The sequence below is a fragment of the Rhinolophus hipposideros genome (genome assembly GCF_964194185.1).
Source record: "Rhinolophus hipposideros genome assembly, chromosome: 1".
Lineage (NCBI taxonomy): Eukaryota > Metazoa > Chordata > Mammalia > Chiroptera > Rhinolophidae > Rhinolophus > Rhinolophus hipposideros.
The window spans coordinates 36,357,405-36,382,733 of NC_138047.1; the positions used below are offsets into that span (position 1 = coordinate 36,357,405).

Genomic DNA, 25,329 nt, shown 5'->3' on the forward strand with positions numbered 1-25,329 from the left:
TAGTTAGAAAAAAAAAGAAAAAAACTGTTTCCTTGTTGGCTGAGGTGAAGAAAGTTGTTTAAATTCAAAGATCTATTGTTAGAGTTCTACCAACAAGGCAAGGCTTTGTGCTTTGTCCTATAATTATGTTTAGAAAGTCATTTTGTGATCCGATATTAATTTATGAAGAGACTTGGGTGGCAAGGAAGTAGAGCTTTTTATGAATTAGAAGAATTTACATTAGATTATTCAGGTCTATTTTTGTTAGGTTAAATCTCAGTAAGATGATGTCAGGCTGTGTTCCTTATTAACTGTCTTTCCCCTTCATTGTCCTTTTTTCTTTAAAGTGGAAATAATTTGATCCTGCAGCTTTTTATGCCCACAGCCAATGGGCATTCCTCAGTTTCCAACCCAGCATCTTGACAAGTATCATCCCTAATTCTACCCCGACCTCAAGAAAACAGTTCTGTTCGGTTAATAGGAGTAAAAAAAGGTTCCTATGGAATTAGGTATGCTAGGCATTTAATATTTGGAAGCATTTTGTTTGTTTTTAAGACCACACTTAGAAAATAACTTCTCTGTCTGTTAATGATGTTCAGTCATTTGTTTTGGTAAGTAAAACACCATCTCTTTCCTCCTGCCTAGTCTTTAGAATCAAGATCTAGAGAGAGGGAGCTAAGAAGTCGCAGTTAGAATAAATTTGTTCCCTAACCCATCCTGTGACTATCAATGCTAACGACAGTGTCTTGTGTTGTTTTTTTTTTTCCTTTTTTCTTTCCCTTTCTTTTCCTTTTCTTTTTTTAAATCAATGTGCTTTTTTCCTGTGTGAATAATTATATGTCTAGAAACAGCCATGGAGTGATTTTGCTGTTCTGAATGGGGGAAAGATTAATAGTGACATTTGGAAGGCAAGTATATGGTCAGCTTTTAGACCATTTAACAGTTTGTCCTTTTTGCATGGCTGTGGCTGTATCTGTTTCTTCTTTGTGACCATCATGCATTTTGCAGGGACAGAGTGATGGGGCTTCTTGCTAGGGCTGCCCAGCTTACACACATGTTGCCTCTTTTTTGACTTGGGAATGACCTCCAGCTGATGGCCCCAGGTTACCTGTTGTCTTGTAAGCGGCGGCACTTGCACCAGTCAGCATCCAGCAGCCCTTGCATGCCTTTCTCTGTCTAAGCTCACATGCACTCTCTGCCGCGGGCTGGGAGGACTTTTCTCCCCCGTGACACTTGAGGCCATGTCGTGGACCCACGCCCATTCTCCAGTAACAGGCGTCTATTTTCCTCTAGGATTTGCATGCAGCCACAGTTAACCCAGACCCCAGTCTAAAGGAGTTTGAAGGAGCAACGCTACGCTATGCATCTTTGAAACTCAGGTAGGGCTTTAGAAGGACTGACCGTGATATGTGACTTTGTGCCACCAGAGTGTGCAATAGAATTCTAAGTCCAGTTTTCTCTTTTTCTTTCTAGAAATGCCCCACATGCTGATGATGAAGATTCTTGTAGTATCAACAGTGACCCAGAAGCCAAGGTTTGTAAGAAACATGCTTTCAACAGCCAGGTGATAGTCTCACATCAAAATAATGACTTTGGATAATGGCCCAGTTTTTACAAACCACCTACCCAGATCCATTTATTAAGTTATTATCCCTCAATCCTCTCTCTTTCCTAATCTCCCTGCACTCTCTAGGCCAAGTTAGGTTTCAGAGGATTTCTGTAATCATCATGACTCTGCCTGTATCTCAGAACATTAATTCTTTGCACAATGTAATAAGTTAAAATTACCATTTGATGGGATGGGTTTCAGAAGGCTTTTGCAGAGACCCTTCACCTCCACCTTCTCCAGGGCAGCCTCATACCTATGCAAGGTAAAACCTCTTTGCCATTCCTGTCATAAATGCCGGCATGGTTTGATGGAAAGTGAGCATGAACCTTTGCTTCTGGGCTTCTGGGGGGGTACCAGCGGGGCCAGCATTGTGGGCACGCGGTGATGCCGTTGCACAGGGCCCAGTGCTGAGAATCAAGGCCCCAGGCCGCGGGTTTAATGCTATGCAGTCGCCGCCTCCTTGAAATTCTTCATTTTATCTTTGACTTTGAGTTTTATTAAGTGAAGCCCAGTGGGGCAACAGTGTATGCACCAGGGCATCAGAGCCTTGCTCGTGCACAGTCCTGCCGCTTCTCTATTTCCCCAGGTGGTGCTCAGTTGCCCATTCCCTGACTCTGTGACACCTCAGGCCCTGCCAGACCTCCCTACCCCTGTCCCCACCCAGCCTTCCACCCTGGTAGGGGCCTGGGGTAAGCATGGGGAGGGTTGGTGCTGGGCACACAAGCTCCACTATGTTGAACGTCAAAGTGGCTTGCGCAGCCCAGGCTGACTGCACATGGGGTGTTTAGGGGGTGACTCAGTGGGGGTGAGGCCCACCTACCCTTAATCTGGATACCTAATGTGTCCTAGCACAGATGTTGCAATAAACTTGAGGGTCACCCATCTGCTGTGGATTGATAGCGGGAGAAGGATGAATCCATGAGAAAGAGGGATTCCTGACTCAATTTTCCCACCCCCGGTCAGGGCATGGTGCATTCATCTAGCAGCTGGTGGAAGGGGGAGCCCAAAAACTGATGGGGGTGGGCAGGACCCCTTGGCACCTGTGATGGTCTGCACGCACCCTGTAAGTATCCCCATGTATGAGGGAGCATGACATTAAATAACAAGTTAAAAATACCATAACAAGTCGAGAGAGAATGAAGAAGAAAGGGGAAAGTTCCATGTTTTAATACCTTTTGCAGCATTGTTTTTTTCTGCTTTTTGAACAAGGGGCTGTGTATTTTCATTGTGCATATTTCATTTGCATTTGCAAATTATGAAGCTGGCTCTAGGTGTTTTTTCTGAATCCCAAAGCAGATCTTTGTCTATGAATAAGACAGCAAATCGGTTCCCTTCGTAGTTGTTAGTTATACCACACAGGTTCTAAACCTTGGCTCCTTTGCCACAAACTGCCATATTGCCATCGGTTCTGTAAGACTCTCAGGGCTTGCAGTTGAAATCTCTGCTGCTCCTGGTCAGCTCTGCTTTATTCTAAGCACAGCCTAATCAGATGAAAGCTGCTCCAGAGCCAGTGGTTTTCTGAACAAGTCCTTGGACTGTGGCTCTCATGCTGACCTTTAAAGATGAATTTTATGGCAAGGAAGGGATGCAGTAAAACAGGAAGGTGGGTTGTGAATCAAATGTGCTTTGCTACCAGGTGTTTTACCAGGGCTGTCAGTACAGGCTGGAGGAGGAGGGGCGAGCAGCAGCAGTATCTTTCTGTACCCGTCAGGGCTGGGGCAGTGATGTCCATAAAGCCACCATGTGAAATTCACAAGAATGGGCGGGGAAGGTGATGCCCAGAATGCAGATGGAATTGGGACCAGGAATAGGAGGCCTGGGTGAAATATTACCTACGTGGGTGCTTTGTCCCAGTTGTATTGCCTACCGAATTCTTTATCTGCCACCTTTCTATGGCCAGCATACCTATGCCAGTACCTGTTATGAATTTGCTTGTGTTAATAAGTAGGCTCAGCTTGGTCATAGGTTACTGAAGTTATACTTAGTTTATGCTAAGTGCGTGTATTGTATTATTGATTGTATCCCCTACTTTGTTCCATAAAAGATCTGAGAAGACTTATGAGAACAAACATTTTCTTTAAAAGGTGCAGAAAATAGAAGGGAATGATCAGTGCATCTGTGTGTTTCCACTGAGGGTGAATGGCACGAATCCATGGAAGCGCAACTCAGAATCTTGAAGGGATTTTTCTGCAAAGTATACATGTTTCTACCTACCCTGCCCACCCTAGAGTCTGAAGGTCCCCAATGTTACAGAAAATCACTGTCACTTTTGAGGAGCTCAGGCATGTTGAGAGGTTTCTGAACCCTACTTTATACGAATCACACTGTGTATAAGGCGGGAGCGTCCCAGTTCCTTATGGAATGGAACGGTCTTTCTACTGCTTCATTATAAAATAATTGTAATAATTAATATTTCAGTGCTAACTTTTTGCCAGGCATTCTCCTAAAGACTTTATTTCTGTTGACTCTTATCCTCACAAAAATTTAGTGGGCCAAGTATCACTGTCTCCATATTGCAGATGAGGAAACTGAGGCATAGAAAGTTTGACGGCTAGTGAGTAGTAGAGTCAGAATTTGAATTCAGGCTGTGCGGCTCCAGAGCCTGTGCTCGCTAGGATATCTAGAGAAATGTCTCACTTGGAGCCTCACTTAGGGGCTACCAGCAAATAATGTGATCGGTGTCCTCAACAACATTCCAAATATTTTTAGATAAAGAGAAATTTGGGTTTTTCCAGCTGGTATTTCATAGCATTACTCATTGGAAGAAAAGGACAAACACCCAAGCAAAACTCATTTCCAGTAAGTCAGTGGAATATATTATGACAATGTGGACCAGCTTTCTGCCCCAACTTGAGGCAGAGATAAGGCTAGACTCTAGAAGTGGAATGGAGGCAGCTTTTTTCAAACTATCCATCAGTAGTATAATTCCAACTACTTTTATGATAAAGGTTGGGCCCAGAGCAGGAGAAAGCTGGGATTGGAGTGGAGGTCATCTGTATGGCTGGTGATTGGCAAATCTACCATGCAGATGGTGGGGTGACATCCCTTTGAGGAAATTGAGGTGTCTTGCTGTGCCCCTCCTCAGGTTGCATGGTCATGCCACCTCCTAGAGGAAGTGGGCCAAAGGAAACCCTGTGGGAAAGCCAAGATGTTCTTTCAGAATTACAACTATTTTAAAATCCAGCAGTCTTAAATGCAGTTCTTTTTTTTACAAATTTTGAAGAAGTCCGTGAGTTGAGAAGTGACTTTCATGAAGCCATTTTGGAGGAGCCCCCCATCACCACCACCTTTTCCTCCTCTCCTATCTGCCCTCTTATCACTCCTTTCCTATTTAATGCTGCCAAGGACACATAAGAAGGGCCAAGTGGCAAGACCAAGGATTTTCCAGATGTTCAAACTCTGTAGAAGTTATTGTTTTAGATAATCTTTTATGTTCTTTGTATTCCCTGCCATGGAACAGGGGACTGAGTGTCTCCCAAAATAAGCAGAAAGTATCCTTTTTTTAGAAAAAGAAATAATAATAATTTCATGTACCATGAAAATTTAAATACAGTCCCTGAGGAATGATTACTAAAAAGATTATTGTAGGAAATGTCTTCCTTACTCCCTAAAGGAGACTTGCATGCTAAAAAAAAAAAAAAAAAAAAATGATTTTCAGACTATCAGGATGTGAATACTTCCAAATCTTCTCCAGCCACTCTGAGTCTGGACGCCTTGATAATCATTTGTTCAGTGAAACCTCTAAGTAGCAATGGAAACGTAAAATGACCACATAACCACACAAATATATCCTCCCTTTCTTTTTTCCCTTTCCTCCACCACCCCACAAAGAGCAAAGTATTTTTATAACTCTGAAAATGTATTTCAAGCCTAACTAATTTTCTATACAATAAATATTTTTGTAGTTGACAGCAATATGAGTCTGTGTATAATTCTGAGCTCTTTAATTTTTTATTTTAAAATAATTGTAGATTTATAAAAGAGTGACAAAGATTGAGTTCCAATCTGTCCTTCACGTAGGTTTCCTTAATAATATGGTATCTTCACAATCATGGTACAATTGTCAAAACTAGGAAGTTAATATTGATACCATATTACCATGTTTCCCCGAAAATAAGACCTAACCAGAAAATAAGCCCTAGCATGATTTTTCAGAATGACATCCCCTGAACATAAGCCCTAATGCGTCTTTTGGAGCAAAAATTAATACAAGATCTGGTCTTATTTTGGGGGAAACACGGTATTAACTGAACTATAGACTTTATTTACATTTTCCCATTTTTTTCACTGCTATCCTTTTTCTGTTCCAGGACCAAATCTAAGATACTCCGTTGCATATAATGAGCTTTTTAAAAATTATTTTACACGTTCCTTTCCACAATTCTCAGATTTGTCATTCTTAATTCCCTTCTACTAGTCCATGTAATTCATAGTACTATAATCCGTCTAGGCACCCAGTGGCCACAGAAACAATGACCAATACTGCAGAGCAGAACTGCAACTTCATAAAATAGATGACTTTTTTTCTTTTAAGTTGTTGCTTTGATATGGGTTGCTAAAACTGATATTACCAGGTCAAAGGCTATCAGTTTATGGCTTCTGTCACTTATTGAAAATTGCTTTTCAGAAAGACTACAGCAGCATATAATTCTATCAGTAATATCCTAGAGTATATCTTTGTCCACCGCCCACTCTCTAGGCTTTGTCATTTTTATTGATTCATCTTTGTTTTATTGCATGTGGGCTACTACCTCCTAGTTTAAAATTTCCCCTTCTTAAATTATCATTGAGACAGGACATTTTTTTTTTTTTTTACAAAACTGCGTTTCTGACCATTCTTGACTATTTTTTCCTCTTGTTTTTCTATGTATTCTTTAGAATAAAAATTTTATTTTGGAATAATCTTTAGATTTACAGAAAAGTTGCAAGGATAGTACAGAGAGTTCTCTTACCCTTCACCCAGCTTGCACTAAGGTCCTGACTTACATAGCCACAGCACATTTGTCAAAACTAAGAAATTAACATCAGTACAAAACTTAACTAAATCCTTTATTCTGATTTTACCAGTTTTTCTTCTGATGTCCTTTGTCTGTTCCGGGATGTCATTCAGGATACCACATTGTTTTACATCCCTATGCATTTTTAAATTTGAAACTTTATTCATTATTACAATCTTAAATAGTTTTCTCTAATCATTTTTTCTTTGTCTATTTTGTGTCACTTTTCCATTCTTGAAAATATTCTGTATGTTCAAACCTTTTGTAGATAATTGCCTCTCATGCTTCATTTGTCAAGAAGGCAACTCCTTGCCATATCTGGATGGTCAGCTAGCTTGCATCTCTCAATTCCCATTATTTTACAGTCTGCCCCCGTGCTTATCCTATTTTAATAACTTAAAATCCAAATTTAGTTCTATAACACTTTTTTTCGTGTCCTGTGGCACATTGCTGGCCAAATACTTGCTTAGAATAATCAACACTAAAATAAAATTTTACACTTATTGTAAAAATCTTAATGCTTTGGAAAATATGTATTAATACTAGTTTCTTAGAGTTCTTGCCCATCCTTTGTTTCACTCTGCTTGCACTTCTGTAAAGGAGATGTTCTGCCACCTTGTGGACGATATTGAAAATTACATCTGTGAAGAAATGGGCAATAGCTACACCTTGTTTGGAATGTGAGTTGCTTACAGCTGAAAGCGATGGTAGAGATGATCTAATGGGCCTCCTTTACAGGTGAAGGAAAGCAAGTCCTAGATTGTTTAGGTAAATAATTCCTAGAGTCACACGATTAGCAGAGGAGATGGCACTCAAAAGTGGGTCTTCTGAGCCTCTGACTAACCCATCCTATCTTCCCTCAGTGAATAACAAATCATTTTCAGGATATTTATGAGGAGAGGGTTTTAGAACTGCATTTGGAACACTGGTCTTTGAAATCCATAATGAAGAAACTGGGTAAGGAAGATTATATCATCCCAAGCATTAAATTTTCTGGGTTTCTGTTATATGTTAAATGTCATCTCAGAAGTCACTTCTGGTTCTGAGAGATTTTAAGATGCAGAATGGAATGTAGTAATTCTGATCTATGGCATCTGGAGATGAAATAGTTCAGCCAGATCTCCTGTCAGATCTGGAGAAGGAAAGAAAGAGTGATTTCCTCTGGAGTACTCCCCAGGGCTAGAGACGGGTCGCTGGCTCCCTTTTCTGAACACACACTCTGCCTGTGCCCTGCGCACAGGCACTTACAGGCATTTCTCCTCCAAACACCAGACTTCATCTTATTTCCCCCATATTATAGATTAAAAAACAGATGCTTTGAATAGGTTAGATGATCACGCAGCTAGTAACTGGTGGAACCGGGACTAGAACTCAAGCATTTGACTCCAAGGCCAGGAAAGTGTCCTGCCCGCCCACTCCCCGTCACTGCTGCCCTAAGCTGGGAGGTCACTTTGGCTACCTCGGTATTTAGGTGAAGGTAGCAGAGACATTGGAGGCAGCATGGCGAGAGAACCGGAGCCTCATTCCTCCAAGACAGACTCCCTCTTTCTTCTCACCATCACCTCACGTGGCCCAGTCCTTTGCAGGTGCTTCAAACTTTCCTGCACATGGTGGAAAATTCAGTTGGGCTGGGGCAGGACAAGGAACTGCATTACTATTAAGCTCTCAGGTAATGCTGCTGCTGCTGATCTACAAGTATCACCTTGAGTAGCAACACTTAAAAGTTTGAAACCTGATAAATGAGGCATGATTTTCGTGTATCTTCTGCCCGGAAGTACTGTGTTTCCCCGAAAATAGGACCTAGCCGGACCATCAGCTCTAATACGTCTTTTGGAGCAAAAATTAATATAAGACATGGTCTTATTTTACAAGATTGGGTCTTATATAATATGATATGATATGATATGATATAATATAATATAATATAATACCGGGTCTTATGTTAATTTTTGCTCCAAAAGACACATTAGAGCTGATTGTCCTGCTAGGTCTTATTTTCAGGGAAACACGGTAGACATAGTCTTTGTACACAAACCTTCCAGTTCTTTTATGGTCTTTTGCACCCAGTCCTCACTGCTTACAGATTTCTTTTTATTCAGACACTGGATTTTGTGAAAGCTTTGTTTGTCTCCTTACTCTTTTGTTATAACCTGCCCCAGATGGAGAGAAAGAGTAAGGAGACGATACAAATCAGTGGATTAGTAGGTTTGATAGAGGAACTTTCTGAAATGAATGGTGAATGAGCATGAGATTCTAATATTCATCTGTGAGCTTTATCTGTGCTCTCCCTTGGTTCCTATTAGCATAGATTTTCATGAAGAAATTATATTAGTGACTACTGACTAGATTAGCACTAATAGATAAATCGGAAGGGAAAGGGAGTATCTTTTCTCATTCGGATTTATTTCTGGTCTGTGTAGCAAATTCATTATCATTACTTAGCATTTATATGGAATTTTATGTCTGCATGTAGTTCTTATAATTGACTTTTATTCATGAGGCACAGGGTTTTTTTTTTCTTTCAGAAATCCTGCACTGTGTGGGAAGTTTGGATTCAATTTCTCTTGTAGATTCATTAATTTGTTAAAAACGTTTATTGAAATGCCTAATACTAAAGAAGAGGCTGTGAGATGTAATGGGCCCTGGACCCAGACCAGGAAGGGAAAAGGGCTTTGTGGGTTCAAAGGGCTTTGTGGGTTCAAAGCCAACTCTGCAACTTACTAGCTGTGTAAGTTACTCAGTCATGGGCAAGTTACTTAGCCTCTCTGTACCTCAGTTTCCTTGTCTGTAGAGTGAGGATAATGATAGTATCTACCTCACAAGGCTACTGTAAATGTAAGGTGAATTGATAAAGTATATATCAAGTGCCTAGAACTGCCCTGGCACACAGTAAGCATTCTTCATGCATTAGCCATTACTATTATTCCTGTTACAAAAGGGAATAGATATGCCCCTGCTTCAAGGGACAGATGGCAAACGGGCAAATTCAGTGCGCTGTGCTAAATGCTGAGCTTTTGTGTCATGAATGGAGGCTGTGCCAAAGGCATCCACCCTGGCTGGGAGTAAAGGGTGGCTCATGTGGTTTCCCCAAAGGAGAGGAAGCCTAAGCTAATGAGTGTACTTGTATTGCAACGGGATTTAGTGATTCTCCCCCTTTCTGTAAATGTAAGTGCAGAAGATTTAAAAATAATTTTATACGTAATTTTGTGTTCATTTTCAGCAAATGCTTTTAGGGACAGATCTATTAAGATAAGTCCCATCCTTATCTGTCCAATGCTGCAGATAACATTGTTTCTGTTATCTAATCCTATGTATTATGTAACAAGCCATACCAAAACCGGGTAGCTTAACTTAACCATTTATTTTGCTCATGATTTTGTGAAATTTTGGAAGAGTTCAGGAGTGCAGTTCCTTTCTGATCCACATGAGGGCAGCTGGGGCTGGAGGATCCACTTCCAAGATGGCTTCCTCACTTATGTGCCTGGCGGTCCCTTGCGCCTTAGCCTCTCTAGCTCCATGTGGCATCTCACCCTCCAGGGCGTCTCTGAATGGCTTGAGCTTCTCACAGTGGTGGGCGCTGGGTAGGCAGGGGTACTTCTCATGTGGTGTCTGGCTTCCAAGGAGCAGGAATTTGAAGCCACTGGGTGAGACAAAGCTCTTCCTAGAAATGGCGCTGCATGACTTTGGCTGTACAGTGGTACCTCGGTTTTCGAACGCAATTTGTTCTGGAAGACCATTCAAGTTCTGAAACGTTTGAAAACCAAGGCACGGTTTCCCCATAGAAAGTAATGCAAAATGGATTAATCCATTCCAGACCTTTAAAATCAACCCCTAAAACTGCAAATTTAGCATGAATTTTACTATCTAATGATACCAAAGATCCATAAAATTTACGGTGTTCGTAAATGGAAATGTTCACCAACGGAGACATTCGAAAACCGAGATACCTCTATATTCTGTTGTTTAGAGAGCTCACAGACCAGACCAGAGGCGGAGACATGGACTCCATTTCTTGAGGGAGAGTGGCAAGGTCACATTGCAGATTGCACGTAGGATGGGAGGCTTCATTGTGGCTATCTTTGGGACATATAATCTGCAACAAATGTCATCCCCACGTTTCAGTCACTCAACGAAAATGTCCTTAGTGAAGAGATCGTTATTAACACAGTTGCATCAAGAAACCAAGGCACAGAGCCAGTGACGAACATACCACGTCCTGGAAGAACGCAATCCGTCCTATTATGCATGGCTTTCAGGTTGACATTCACAGAGACAAGAGGGACCATCTCATTCAAGCCTTAGAAGAAGTGGAAGGAGCACGGATGGGCCATGTGATCTGCCCAGGAATGCATCGCGGCTCTTAGAAGAACAGGACTCAGGGCCGGGCTTCCTGCCCCTGGTCCAGCATTGTTTTTCTCTGAGCAGAGCTGACCCTCACTGCCTCCTGATCTCTGAGCCATTGGCCTCAGATGCTTATTTGTCTCCGAGCCCAGAGGACAGCTTTTATGTTTGTAAAACTGTTTTCCTCCCTTTATTTGCCAACACAGCCCAACATAATGCATGCTCCTGGCAGAATCACGGCTTCCTTTCCCTTATTAACTTCTGGTCACTACACTTGCCTGAATGAGCAGTCAAGGAATTGGCAGCCATGTGAGCCCCAGGGTTTGGAAGGGTGCTATTGAAATGAGATGCATTATTATCACACTGTTGGCAGCTGCACCCTGTGGTGGCAGATGCCTGGGAAGGCTAATTAAGTCAAGGCAGGTTTCCCTCTTCCCCTGAAGGAAGGCAGCAGGAAACAGGTGAGGTGATGGAATGCAGAAGCAGAAGATGCGTGAACCTGGCCCTGTGGGATCTGGCAGAGAATTCTGGGCCATGAATAGTCACAGAGCAGAGGGGCCTCAGGCAGGAGCAGCAGCGGTGCATTCGTCTAGCAGGGCTGGGTCCTGCAGGAAGGGCCAGCTGGCCAAGACCTGGGCATCCTGAAGCTGGCATTCCAAGGCTGCCTGGAAAATTGCCAACAGACATTAGGCCTTATTCTCTTGGGGCTGTTGACTGAGAACTTCAAACCAGCACCAGTGTTGAGGTCGCAATGCACACATCTTATTTATTTGCAGTTAATACAATTTATATAGAAATGATGGGTCCTCCTAGAGCACTATTTGGATAACTCCAATGCTGAGCCCTTTTAGATCAGCCTCACTGCTGGGACTTCTATTTAAAATCTCCTCACTGTGAAGCCGCAGAGATCAGAGCCTGAGTGCTTCCTCTGCTCCTGCCTCTACTGCTTATGAGGAAATCATTTTCACAGGCGGGCTCCCATAGTTTCAGTTTCTAAACTGAGACCTAGAGAGACAGTTCTCAACAGTTGTCATGGATTCCTCCAGCCATTCATTTGGCATATATTTCTTCAACAGCTATTACCTGGAAGGTGATATGAGATCAAGCAGACTGGGGAGGGGAGCTAAAGAGAATAACACAGCCGAGAAAAATGGAACCTCTTTTAAGAACAATAGTTACAATGTGACTGGAATTAAAGGAAAAGATAACTTGCGACTGACATGGAATTTCAGTTGCTTCATGTGTGAGAAGGCAATGTGTGAGATCAGTTCACTAGGCAATAATAACACATTAATAATTTTAATTGACTACCTAGGTGTCTGTCAATGGATGAGTGGATAAAGATGTTCAAGTAATACAAGTCTTCCTTTCCTAGTGCCCATGGTTGAAGCCCTAACCAGAGTCCTGATTAAAGAGATTTGGGCTTTTAGACACCAGGGGCTTTATACTAGCTAAAAAAAACCCCACAACTTACCCCAAAGGTCTCTGTAAATATTAATAGACTTCAAAGTTGCCCCATTTTGCAGGAAACTGTCACCTGCTTGCTTCGTATCTTGGTCTGCTATTTCTCCCCTACGTTGGCAGTGATTTTTACAGAGTTACAAGGATAGCCAACAAGAGGGATTGCAGCAGCCCCTGGCCTGCTGCCTTTAACAGCATTAGAGCACTCTTAATGTCAAAGAATAAGACTGCTGATAAATAATGCAGCACCTATAAAACATTTTTCCAAAAGTCTTTTTTTTTTTTTAACTTATTAAACAGTTAACATGGGGAAGGGGTTGTTGACACAGGAAGCTGAGAAATTTCCCTGTGGTCCACAGCATATTTTGGCATTGCATTACATACGGCACATCTTCCCATTCCTCTGAAGTTCCCTGCGGACCTCTCCCTGTGAAAGATGTAAAGTCTGCAGACACACATGTGTGGCAGTGCTGGATAGCTGTGTAGCGGGGTGCTGATGGACCCGGTGAAGCTAGTTCCCTTTCTCACCAGAGTAAGCTGTGTAAAATTAAGATAATGTGGCCTGGCCAGCACTGGGCATACCACATTGTTAATAAGTGAAGGTATTCTGAAGACGTAAAAATAATTATTATCTTGTGTCCTCTTTTATGTGCTCAAGTGTGAACTGCCATCCTCTCCTTCACGATGTACAAGCTCTTCCCAAAGCCATTTGAAAAATGGGATGGTCGAGGCTCTAATGCACTGTCATGGAATAAGTTTCAAAGATGGCGATTCATAGACAGAATCATAACCAGGACACAGAATAAACCTGGTGACTCTGGCATAGTCGTCTTTGTTGACACAGGAAGGTCACTGGGAACAGTGACCTCAGTATACTGTTTGGAAAGCTTTGCCCCAGGGATGAAGAATCCACAGCCCCCTTGGTTCCATGTGTTAATCTCTCTTTTCCTAGAAAAGTTTACTATCACCACTCTGCATATTGTCCTCATAATTCTGAAGCCCCATCGCTTGCTTGATACACTATGTAGAAAGACAAATTTTGATTGGGGTTTGCCCCACAGTCATTCAAATACTTCCAGATACCCTTTTCATTCTTCTCTGAGAACATTAATATAATGTTATAATTTATTATAATGTAATGTAATAAAATATATGTTATACATAATATAACTTTGATATAATTTTATAATTCATAGGACTCATCTTCTCATCAGAAGAAAAAATTAATAGATATTAAGTGCTGATGATGTACTTGGCACTTACCAAGGCATTGTGAGATATGAAATATATATATGTATGTGTATATATATATATATACATACATACACAAAGGGTTTCTGACTTCAAGTGGCTCCTGGGGGAGGTCACGGGGGGAAGTCATAGGGATACTGTGTTGAGAATCAGATCTCATGCTCATCCATACCTGTCGCTCATAGACCGGGAGACCTTGGGCAACTCACTTCTTCTTGATGGACCTCATCAATCAAGCAAAGAGAACAAGAAAAACTTTGAGTTCAGCTCTGAAAACAGGGGTCAGAGGCTAATTGGGGAGCTGGGATTAATTCAGAGAACAGCAAAGCATTAAGAGATGAGCTACTGAGTATCTAGGAGTATCTAGGAAAAGGAGATGAGTTTTTGGAATGAGACTTCTCCTTGAACTTGGGCCAGCTATCTCTGCCCAAAATCACTAGACCACCCCAGGTTCATTCACGGGGGCAGAGTCCCAGCTGTCCCACAAGTGGCGGTAATGAACTCCAGGCAACAGCAAGAGCTTTTCTGGCCTGGTTCTTGTCTGGGAATCCTGGCCTGTGCAGGGAGCCAGCAAAAGTCTGCAGTGTGGCCAAGCCCCTGGGCCGTGGTGCCGAGGTTGCCAGCTGTGTATGCTAGATAATACAAAACTCGCCTGCCTTCCTTCTGGTCCTTCCCAACACATTCTTCTCACCCAGGGCTTCTCCTTTCTGTGCCTTGTCTCTGTCAAGGCTTGCCTCTGCACCCCACTTACTTCCTTAGGCCCCATTACCCTCTCAGGGCTTTGGGACAGGATCCAATGTGCAGAGTCACTTCTCCTCTGGGGAAGTGAACCCAGAACTGGGAACAGTGAACTCGGTATACTGTTTGTAAAGCTTTGCCCCAACCCTCTTTGGGTCCCTCCTGTCCCTGTTTATTTTGTATGATCACCAGGGTTGATCAGTCCTGCTTGTTCTTAGAGTAGTTTCCAGTTTATGAGGGTACTGGGCTTCCTTAAGGCTCCTTCTGTTCATCTTTCCTTGAAACATGAGTCCACTTGAGACATGGGTGTATTACCTACTTGGAACAGAAAGCAACCATGTAAGTTGAAAGGGGCCAAAGCTATTCAAATAGAAACACATCTTGTAGCATTTTGAGAAGCACAGTTCAGCTAATACAGGGTAAGAGCTGCCAGCCTCCAGATGAAACACAAAGTGGAAAGTCACTACCTCAGGAACTTGACAGATCTCTAATGCACACTTGCCGGTGGCAGCACCTGCTTTGTTCCTGCTTGTGAGGCCACAAGAGGTCTCTGCCATCTGTCTGTCTTCAGATAAAAGCCGAGATACGTCTACTTCCCAGATGCCTTGTCATCCCTGGGATTAGGTTTTTAGCCTTTATTCTAGTCTGTGGCAGAAAATGTCCTCCTTTTGAAAATCTCAGCTCTGTGTACATGTATTCCTACCCTAAGAATTCAGTATATCGAATTTAAAGCACATTCTTGAAAACGACTCCTTAAACGTTTTTCTTTCTTCATGAATTGCTCTTTATGTCTTGGAAGAGCACATATGCATGTTCACTTCAGCTTCCTGTTCACAGGAAGCGCCAGGTGGTCAGGGACCACTTTGGTAAGTGGTAAAGATTTCCGTTTAATGATGGCCTTTTACTCACTCGGAGGCCCTTTGTGCCCACCCCACGTCACACAAGGTAGACCTCATTCTTGTTAGCAGCAGTTCTGGGGAATGCTCTCAGGTGGGGGTTTACTGGTCCGTGAAATGCTTTCTTTAGGGCTCTTACCAGCAGTGCTTTTAATTGAGGTCTTCGTACTTGACAAGCTCACCGAGTTCATCTCAGACACTTGGTAAAAAGTTGCAGATTTTTCGTTTCTTGGTGAGTAGCGCAGTACAGCCTTTCTTATAAGACAACAATAAACAGTACAGTCAGTCCTGATGATGATGATGGTTAGAGCTAACGTCTACCAGGCACTACGTACCACTCAAAGCCTGACTTTACATGTATGAACTCATTTAACCCTTATAGCAGTCAGGTTCTCTGCTCAGGGGCCGGGTATACTACAGACCAAATCCTGCCTCCGTGTAATTTACTTCCAATATGAAACAGTGAAACACAGAAGTGGAATATAAGCACCTTCGGTGAAAATACTTGCTAGGGAGGAAAATTAATCGGGGGAGAGAGTTAGATGGTACTGGGAGGGTACAGTTGTTTAATAGTCAGGGAAAGCCTCCTGAGAAGGTGACATAGAGTGAGAGGTGAGGGAGGGGACCAGGTAGATAAGGAGGAAAGCCCAAGGTGAGCACGTGCCTGGAGGAGGAGGGGTCAGCCTGGAGGCCAGTGTGGCTGGAGCTGAGTGAGTGACCAGTGGGGCAGGAGTGGGATAAAATGTTTGAGAGGTACCGTATTTTGCTGTGTATAATGCGCTCCTGTGTATAATACGCACCCACATTTTTGACCCAAACTTTCAGGGAAAAAATCTTTTGTTTTAATTTTTTTTATTCAAATTTTTATTTGTTTACATTTAGGTACTTGGTGTTTTTTTTGGTATTATAAAGGGATTTTAACATTTATTTTTTAACACATTATGGTACAAGAAATTTTATGTAACATAATTACAAAACACAAGAATAGATACAAGGTATAAGACATTCTGTGTACTGGTAACAAATTTATGATATTTACGCATCATAGATGGCCAAGAACTCTTCATTGTTGCAAGTTTGTCATAAGTTCAACAAAACCGATTATCGTGTTCCAGGATATTATTTTGCATACAGATATCGGATATCGTTACAGATTTCTAGAGTTACACTTTTAACCCATAAGCATAAATAAAACAAAAACATTTATATAGATACGGAATTAGTACTACCCATGTCTAATGAGCATCTTTTTTTTTCCCCTCACAAATTTGGGCAAATGGGAAAATATGATATTTTGCAGGTGGAGATGTCCTGAGCTGTCCTTTAGCCCAAACACTTCTCCCTCCTAATTCTCCCCTTCTCCTCTCCTATTTGTCAGATGAGGAAAATGAGGCCTAGATAAGTCAGGTGGCATCCTGAAAGTCACCAGTTAGTAGCAACACTAGGATAAGAATCCAAGGTTTCCTGGTTCCTAGTCACACCTACACCCTGCTACGCCAAGATCTAGAAAGCTTAAGAATGATTAAGTCCACCTCCACTACCCCTTTCTTGGGGTGAAGGGCAGATACAATCAATTCTCATTATTAACAATAGTTCTATAAAGGTCTATAAAGGCATTGCCAACCCTGAATTAGCAAATGCTACAGCATTGCTCTTAGAGGAAATACAGGGTTAGGCTCCTATGAGACTCAGGTGACAACATTTTCATCAACGTTGACACAACGTTGAGACAACATTTTCATCAACGGATCAATATGTAGTCTTGTTGTATGTGAGTTTCTGTTTAAAGACACCTTATTTAATGTGTGTTGTTGATCCATTAGCATTGAACTCACAACCAATAGCCTATATCTCATGTCTGAACAAAGTTTATCTAACACACATTTTCTCCGTACAGCACGTCACAGCCTTCTTGCACTTAGGAACACTAGACACCCCTGCAGCACTACACTTGGGGGCCATTTTTAACAGCAAAGTCACCAAAAAATCTACAAAAATGCAAAAAAACGAGGCACTAAATAGACCACAAAAAGGACACTTATATGTAGTGTGAAAGCGTCTCCATGACGGCAGCGCATTGCCTTGTTCCACTTCGGCTGGGAACGTGTGCCTCACGCACTCAAAATTTTTGCCTCTCTTTACATGTCCACGTGTGACCACAAAAGTGCCACTCATGTTAATTTTAGGGTTACAAATAAATTGTAGTGAATAGGTGAATTTACAAATACAGGATCCACAAATAATGAGGATTGACTGTATTTGCACTTGAGCTGTCCAGAGGATGGACTTTATTCAAGACCCAGGTGGCACCATTCTTAGTAGAGTCATCTGTTGGGCACATTTTAGAGTAGAGGATCGAATTAGTTCTGAATTACCTCATACACTGCCTGCAGAGCATACTATGGCTAACTTGTTAAGAATGATACTCTTGATTATTTGAGTACTGCTATTCCCATATTACAAATAGACTTGTTACTAGTTGAGATTAGGCTATGCAACTCCCCAGCTCTCTCCAGTGTCACAGCTCGGACTGTTCCCTGCTGACTCAGTTCCCCCGCCCCGAGCCCAAAGGGTACACCTTGTCTCCTGATGTCAGACCCTCTCTGCTGCTTTCCTTGGACCAGCATCTCCCGAGGAGCTCCCATGGCCATCTTGCTTTCCACAGCAAAAAAAAAAAAAAAAATGTACTCCTGTATGTTCAGAGCTTGGCTATGCGTTATGGTTTTACTCTATGCTTACTCTGCACATCATATTTCTCAACTTGACAGCAGCAGACACAGAATCTGTAATGTAAATCAGCCATGTGGACCGTAGAACTTGCCTTCAGGCTTTTCCAAGATTCCTGCAGGGGAAAACTACAATACCATTCACACTTTCTGGGAGTAAGAATGGTTTCCCAGTAGTGAAGACATCTGCTGCTCCTCTGCAGGAATAGAAGCGGGATCCTGCCAGCCTAGCTTCTTGGCCTGGACTTGCACAGGCTCTTAAGCTCTGAGAGTGTGGGCTGTGAATCTGATGTTTACTGCCACACACTCGGCTTTTCTTGGCATGTGAGTGTCTCCAGCAACCGAAGTTCCCTTTTGTGTAACATGTTCACTGTCCCACCAGGAGAAATTTCTGTATTTACTGTCAGTTCATGATTCTTATAGATGCTTCATGGCAACTCTGAGCTGTCCTGAGCCTTGGGCCGCGGTGGGTTGGGACCATCCTGGAGAGGTTATGATTGGGTTTTTGACTAGGGGCATTTGATAGGTGCCCTAGTTGGACATGTCAGGTGTCATGTTTAAAAAGTCCCTCTTTCATCCCCTCCCTTCATAAGAGAGCCACCGTTTCACATTATATAAGAAATAGTCTTTTGTGGAAGCTGTTGAATTTTGAACAGGTCAACAAAATATTGAGGTCTATACTTGCACCTTATTGCTCAGATGTATGCAGGAATGGTCCAAATCATACTCTCCGAAGGCTCAGCAGGCCTGCTCTGTGTCCGGCGCATCCCATCTAAGGAGCGGGTCTTGGTAACACGAGCATCTTGGCCTGAAGCTCAGAGTCAGGGTTGGGTCGGAGGGACCTCATGATGATGAATCGTGTTGATCCCACCGGCACCTGGAGAGAAAATTAGCACAAAGATCTGCTTGTAGGCTCAACTCTAGGACAGGATTCTGGGTCCAGCTTGGCTCCCAGAGTGTCAACCAGGAACCAGCTAGAAGCCCAGATAGAAGGACTGCAAATATACCAAGAGCTCAGCTTGCTCCTAGGTCCAGGTGTGCCAGGACCCTGAAACGTGGGCTCCAGTCTGCAGGCCTGTGCCAGAGCCCTGCCCCCTGGTGAAGATGGAGCTCCTGCTCAACAGTAAGGATTGCATTGGGCACTGGGCAGGAATTAGCCCTCCGGAAGGACTGGCCCTTGCTTGGGTCTTACAGCAGAGGCATTTGAAGGCACATGACCTGACCCTCGCACCTACCCCCGAGTACTGGCTAAATGGATATTTTTATATGACTTTGACATCACTAGGTGTGGCTTAGATCAGGATTCGTTGATAATTTAGAGCTAATCTTAATAGCTCACACAGTGAATGCTTACCCCATACCATTCTAAGCACATTAGATGTACGATACCACTTGTTGCTGCCAATGTTTCTTAGGACAGAAGTACTATTGGTGTCTCCATTTCACAGGGTAGAAAACTGAGGCACAGGGCAGGTCATTGCCCTGCATCACTCAGAAATAAGTGGGACTCTGGGACGCAAACCTGCGTGCTCTGACATTAGACTCCAGGCCACATGCATTTTACTATAGTAACAGTGGCTGTGCCGGGCTCTCTGCCAGGGCTCAGCACACAACCCTTGAATCTTCACCAGTGCCTACAAGGGCAAGGTTATCCATCCAAGGATGCAGAAACGGGGGACAATTAGCTTGCTAAGGACATAGCCAGGGAGTGGTGGTCTAGGACTCCCAAGCAGATTTGGTTCACTCTTGCCACCCTGTCTTGGTCTGTCTCCAGTTTAAGGATCTTCATTTGACACTGAAGTTATTGAGCACAGAGTGTATGCTGGGCCTTCTTTTGGATAGTGGTGGGCCTTCAAATGTCCACAGAACAGGCCTGGTCTCAAAGAGCAACCTTTGGATTGAGCGTTCCTGTTTACAGAACAACTAATGTGGAACAAAGAACAGTAGGATCAAGACAAGGTTTGCCATCCTGCTGGTCCTCAGTTGTGTCACTTTGCTGAACTTCACCGAGCTGGTTTCCTCTTCTGTGACGTCAAGATATTAGGTTGGTGCTAAAGTAATTGCGGTTTAAAAGCTTAAAAATAATTGCAAAAACCACAGTTACTTTTGCACCAACCTAATAATAATCTACCTTGAGGATGAAACCTCAGATGAAACTCTCGCTTCTTCTTTACTGTGTGACCTTGAGCAATTTAGCTAAGCTCTCCGAATCTCCATTACTTGTATATAAAATAACAAAATGGAGCTCATACTTTGTAGGATGGTGTGAACATGTATCACATGTTGCATTTGGAAAGTGACCTATAAAGGTCAGCGCCCTCCCTCGTGCTTTCCCCACCAAGTCCAGACTCCTAATTTTATACATAAAATACTCAGCATAGAGGAAGCACTCGATATATGGTCCCTGCTGCATGACGATGATGATGATCACATGTGAAGACGCCTATGGTGTTACACCTGAAAGTTTATGTTCAGATATGTTCTGGGGTAGTTGAAGCATTGGGCTAAGTCTCTTGGTTGAACCTGCTTCCGCTCAACTTTCCCATTGATAAACATAGGCCTCGTGAAGTCAGCCTGGCTCTTGGGCAGGAAGTGACTAATACAATTAACTGTTTGCATACTAAATCACAACCCAGAGGCCTGTCTCTGTCACCTCGCCATGAATCTCTGAGGATCCTGGCCATTCTGCTATTGAAGTGGGGTCCTCTGCTTGCGTTTTTGCTCCTCAGCCTGCCTTGGGCTGGTGATTAGAAAGGGGGAGTGGATTTCCTCCAGAGAACTAATCCTCTTGTTAGCCAACCCTAGCGAACATCCAGTCACTTACATTTCTGTCTGCAAATGAATAAATGGACATTCTGGTTTTTATTTTTTAAATGTATGTAAATTGCTTATATTGTGGTGATGATTTGCGCTGCTCAGCAGATTAATAAGAGTCACTGTGGACCAGGCATTGCAAATGATTCATCATTGCCATGGAGCACTGGCCTTTCTTTAACAGCAGAATGCCTTTTGTGTAAGAGGAAGAGCAGGAGTCCGGCTGCCACTGGCTGCCCCTTGGCCCCTCCCGCAGGTCAACCCTGAGCCTAACAATACTAGGCCATCCCTGAACACGGTGTGAACAGCAGTGTGACAGACAGTGGACCAGAGCATAGGGTTCAGTTGATTGCTATTGTATTTCCTCTGTCTCCATGGAGCCACCTTACCTTCAGTGATCAGTTACCAGGTGTTGGGGATTAGGGAGGGAGGGAAGAGGGGAGGAAGTAAAGGTGATGGACCCCCCCCGCTGGACAGTGTGCACAAGGGCATCTCGTGCTCTTCAGAGCTGGTTGGTGGAGGCTCCCTACACCTGAGGGCCAGCGGAAGCACAAAATCTAGACCTGGGGGCTTTGAAGTACTCATTCCTCATTCCAGGGGTATTTCCTTCTCCTCGGTGTGCTCCTGGCTTTGAATTCTCTGGGGCCTATTTAGAATGGGACCAGGCGTCCCTGTGGTAGCAGCCTTGTCTAGCTGGTGAGCACTTAAGATGGTGGGGGGAGGAGTCATGCACATGTCCACTGTGTGTCTGGGGAGGGTTCGTAGGTCGTCTCTGATGTCCCCAGCTGCAGAGTGAGGTGTGCCTGCTTCTCTCTCCCCCCAGGAAAGCCAGCATTTGGTTTGAATGGTTTGAATGCCAGTTCCACCACATGTTAGCTGGTTACCTGAAGTTATACACCACTGTATTCGTCAACTCATTCTGCCATAACAAATTACCACAGACTAGATGGTTTAAACAACAGAAATTTATATTCTCACAGTTCTGGAGGCTGGGAGTCCAAGATCAAGGTGCTGGCAGGGTTGGTATCCCCTCCGGCCTCTTTCCTTGGCTTGCAGACAGCCACCTTCCTGTGTCCTCACTTGGCTTTTCTCGGTGCACAAACTGCTGGTGTCTGTTCCTCTTATAAGGAGTCCAGCCCTACTGGAATAGGCCCACCCTTATGACCTTAGCTAATCTTAGTTACTTCTTTAAAGGCCCTGTTTCCAAATATAGCCACATTGTGAGTTAGGGTTACACCACATGAATTCTGAGGGGACACAGTTTAGGCCATAACAACCACTCTGTGCCTCAGTTTCCTCATCTGTAAAATAGAGAGCATATAACATCTCATATGTTGCCATGTGGCTTACCTTGATTAAATAAGATATGTAAAAGAAAATATTTGGTGCGTTCTGTCTCTCTCTCTCTCTCCCTCTCCTTGTCCAGCAGTAGTGGGGTAGTGGGGTGAGCAGGCAGGCAAGGAGATAGCAGTCCTAGACAATACTTTGGTCATAATCAATCCTTAGTGCTTGGCACATTGTGAGCACCACACATGGATATTAGATAGTTCCTCTTTGTAGAAGAACCTGTCAGTATAGAATGGTAACATTCTCCTTTTCCAGTAGGGTTGTCTTGGTCTAAAAGAAATAGAAAAGGGGGAAAGTTCCATAAGTGGCACTGGTTGGCTGAGGGCCCCATAGGGCCCAGCATCTTGTTTTCTACCCGAATGCTCATGTGTTGCAGACATTCGGGGTCGGGCGTGGATGCAGCAGGAACAGCTGAAGCGCTCATTTAGGTCAATATACACATGCGCTCTGGGTTCTCCCTGGCTGTTGAGGTCATTGCCACTCTGAATAAATAGTTAGGCTGATTCCTTGCTTCAGCCAAATGGAGAACTGGGTCAAGCTCCACTCCAGAGTCCCCAGGCACCTCTCCAGCAGAGCCACTGAGATGCCGGGTTTGGAAAGCAGTAGCTTATAAAGCCCTCCTTTATTTCAGTCTGTGTCCGTAATGACAATGATCTACGCTCCTACATGTCATGACCACAAACACCCATTTACTAAGGACTTCCCTATTACAGAGGCAACGTCCACGGAAGATGTTTTGAACCTTGAAAGACACGTGCATTTTTAGAACAGACTTTGTGAAAGTCGTTTGGTGTCATAGCCCTTTGCTTACTGGCTGCTTTATTTCTCAGCAAAACCTGGACAGACGGAAGACCTGCCTCTGGGCAGAAATCAGGTCCGCGTTGTCTCTAATGCAAGCAGTGACCGGGAAATGAAAGGACCAAGGGCTGTTTTTCACTCAGGGAAACATCCCAGAACACAGGCTTTCACATGTAATGCATGTACCCGAAATGGCTACGTGATTCTGGCCACCAGTATGAAATAAAAAAAGGATACTCTCACTGACCATGTGTGGGCTATATGAGTAGTGAAAAGGTCCTTCTTTATCGTCACATGTAGCAAGAAGCCACGTTTTGGGTTTGGTTTGGTTTGTCCACCTGACCCCAAGAGCACAGATCTGAGAGGTGTCTGAAGAGCAGCTTGTGTAACTGGCAGCAGCTGGGATCACCGCGCTCTCAGCGTCTAGTGAGGCAGGCTTCCCTCCCGGTCACATCCTGCAGAAGTCCATGGAGCCTCCTCAGAGCTCAGCCCCTTCCCTGGGGCATATGCTTCTCTTGGGTAGACTTCCTGTTCTCCACTCTGAGACTTTGCCTGTTGCTTTTTCTCTGCTGAGAATCTCCCCAGGGAAGGGTACGCCCATCTCCTTTAATTCCCCCCAATGACGTCAGCCGCCACTGTAACAGGCTTCTGCTGGAACGTCAGGGGTGATACCGAGGGGACTTTCATTACATCAGAAACAATTCCTGGTCATTAAAACTGGGCATTGGACTTCCCTCATCTTTATAAGTCGTTCCAGCATGCCTGTCCCCAGAGGTTGGGTGGTTCTTTCTCACTCCCCCGACCCCCACTTTCCTTTCATACCCATTTCTTCTGTTCTCCCCTAAATTCCTGATTATTTAACCATTTTCCTCATTCACATCTCAAAAAAGCACTCTGATGCCAATATAAGCTCTCCCCCAACCCTGTGCCTGAGTGGATGTCGTGGTGAGTGAGAACTCTGGTGCTCATTCATACTCTCGGAGCTCCTGGGAAGGTCATGAAAGCCCTGGACCCTTTTCTCTTAATAGGCACACACACACACAATTTAGGTTCTGTTTTCAGGAGGTTTAGAACTTCCTGAAGCATTCAGGGATCTCCCGGTTCCTCTGCAGGTCCTGTATCTCTCCCTGCCCCCAGCCACCCAAGGTGTATCCTTAGTGACCCTTGATCACTAGTTGGAAAAACAAGACAGGATTGACTGGCTGGCTGTTGGCAGCACTCCCCAGTCCTGGCACATTTGGCAGGGATCAGATACCTGGAGAAAATAGTGGCCAGCTTTTTTCAACCATCCACTTTGGGCCAGGCCCTATAACACTACTTGGCATAAGCCATCCCACGAATCATGCCAGTACCCTGGGAGGTCCGTACCATTATCCTCCCTGCAACAGATGAGGAAACTGATTAACTTGGCCCAGATCACACCACCAGTAAGTGGCCAACCTGGGATTTGACCTCAGGTCAGTGACTTGAAAACCTGAGCTCTAAGTCACTATTCTTGCTTCCCCGCCCTTCCATACCATTGTACCTCACTCATCTTGGTCCATATCGATGGAGCTGTGTGACCTTGGCTGTGGCAGCCAGATGAATATGCCTTTCCAGTTTTTTAAATACCACTCAGAGCAGAGCGTTTGTTGGGTTCATTGAGGTATTCCCAGTGCCTGGCATATAGTAGGTATTAGTTAAATGAATGAATCCATCCATCCTACACGGCTCAGCTTGATACCACATCCTTCAGGTATCTGTCCCTAACTCCCTCTCTCTGAGTTAAAAAACTCCTCCTTCCATCAGCTCCCAGCATGTGTGTGTGCCTCGGTGACCCCTTAGTTCATGTTACCGAGTTTCGATTCTCGTTTCATGCCTACTCCATTACAAGCTTCTCGAGAGTTGGAGCTGTACCTGACGACGCATCTCTCAGTGTCTCCAGGAACGAATAGGCACTCAATAAACGTTTATTGACTTGAATACACAGTTGTTATTGTGTTGCAGGGTAATTAGGCTTAAGTGGTAAGTAATTCCTATAAACGAGTGTTAATTAGGATTACATTTGTAATGCCGGACCGAGCTGTAGCTTTTCTCTGTGAACTTTTTAAGTTTTTTAATATCTGTAATTCAGTGTTGCTATCACTTCTAGGATCATTTCCCTTTTTGTCACAGCCCTCAATAGTTACAGAGCACTGGCCATTTTCTAGGCATTGAATGTGCTGCTTTGTGGCTACTCGCTTGTTTAAGCACCATCTTCTCTGGTGCAGGCTGGCTCACCTGCACAGAGGTGAGGGTCATACCCTATTCTCCCATAGCCCCAGTTCCCTTGGCTCTCCCCTCCCCCAACCCCACCCTACCTTATAGTCCAGGGACGAGGCCCCCAGTTTTCT

The 25,329-nt window shown here is 43.8% G+C and overlaps 1 protein-coding gene across 13 annotated transcripts in view; it reads left to right on the forward strand.

The window, feature by feature from the left end:
- Positions 1-25,329, forward strand: part of APBB2 (amyloid beta precursor protein binding family B member 2) — a 335,703-nt gene that overhangs the window by 237,729 nt on the left and 72,645 nt on the right. For 11 of the 13 annotated variants that reach the window (XM_081059386.1, XM_081059391.1, XM_081059395.1 and 8 more), the window contains 3 exons: positions 825-887; positions 1,273-1,358; positions 1,453-1,513. In XM_081059386.1, the coding sequence (XP_080915512.1) occupies positions 825-887; positions 1,273-1,358; positions 1,453-1,513 (210 nt within the window). The remainder of the gene's footprint in view (positions 1-824; positions 888-1,272; positions 1,359-1,452; positions 1,514-25,329) is intronic. The other 2 variants (XM_081059387.1, XM_081059388.1) reach the window with 1 other exon arrangement.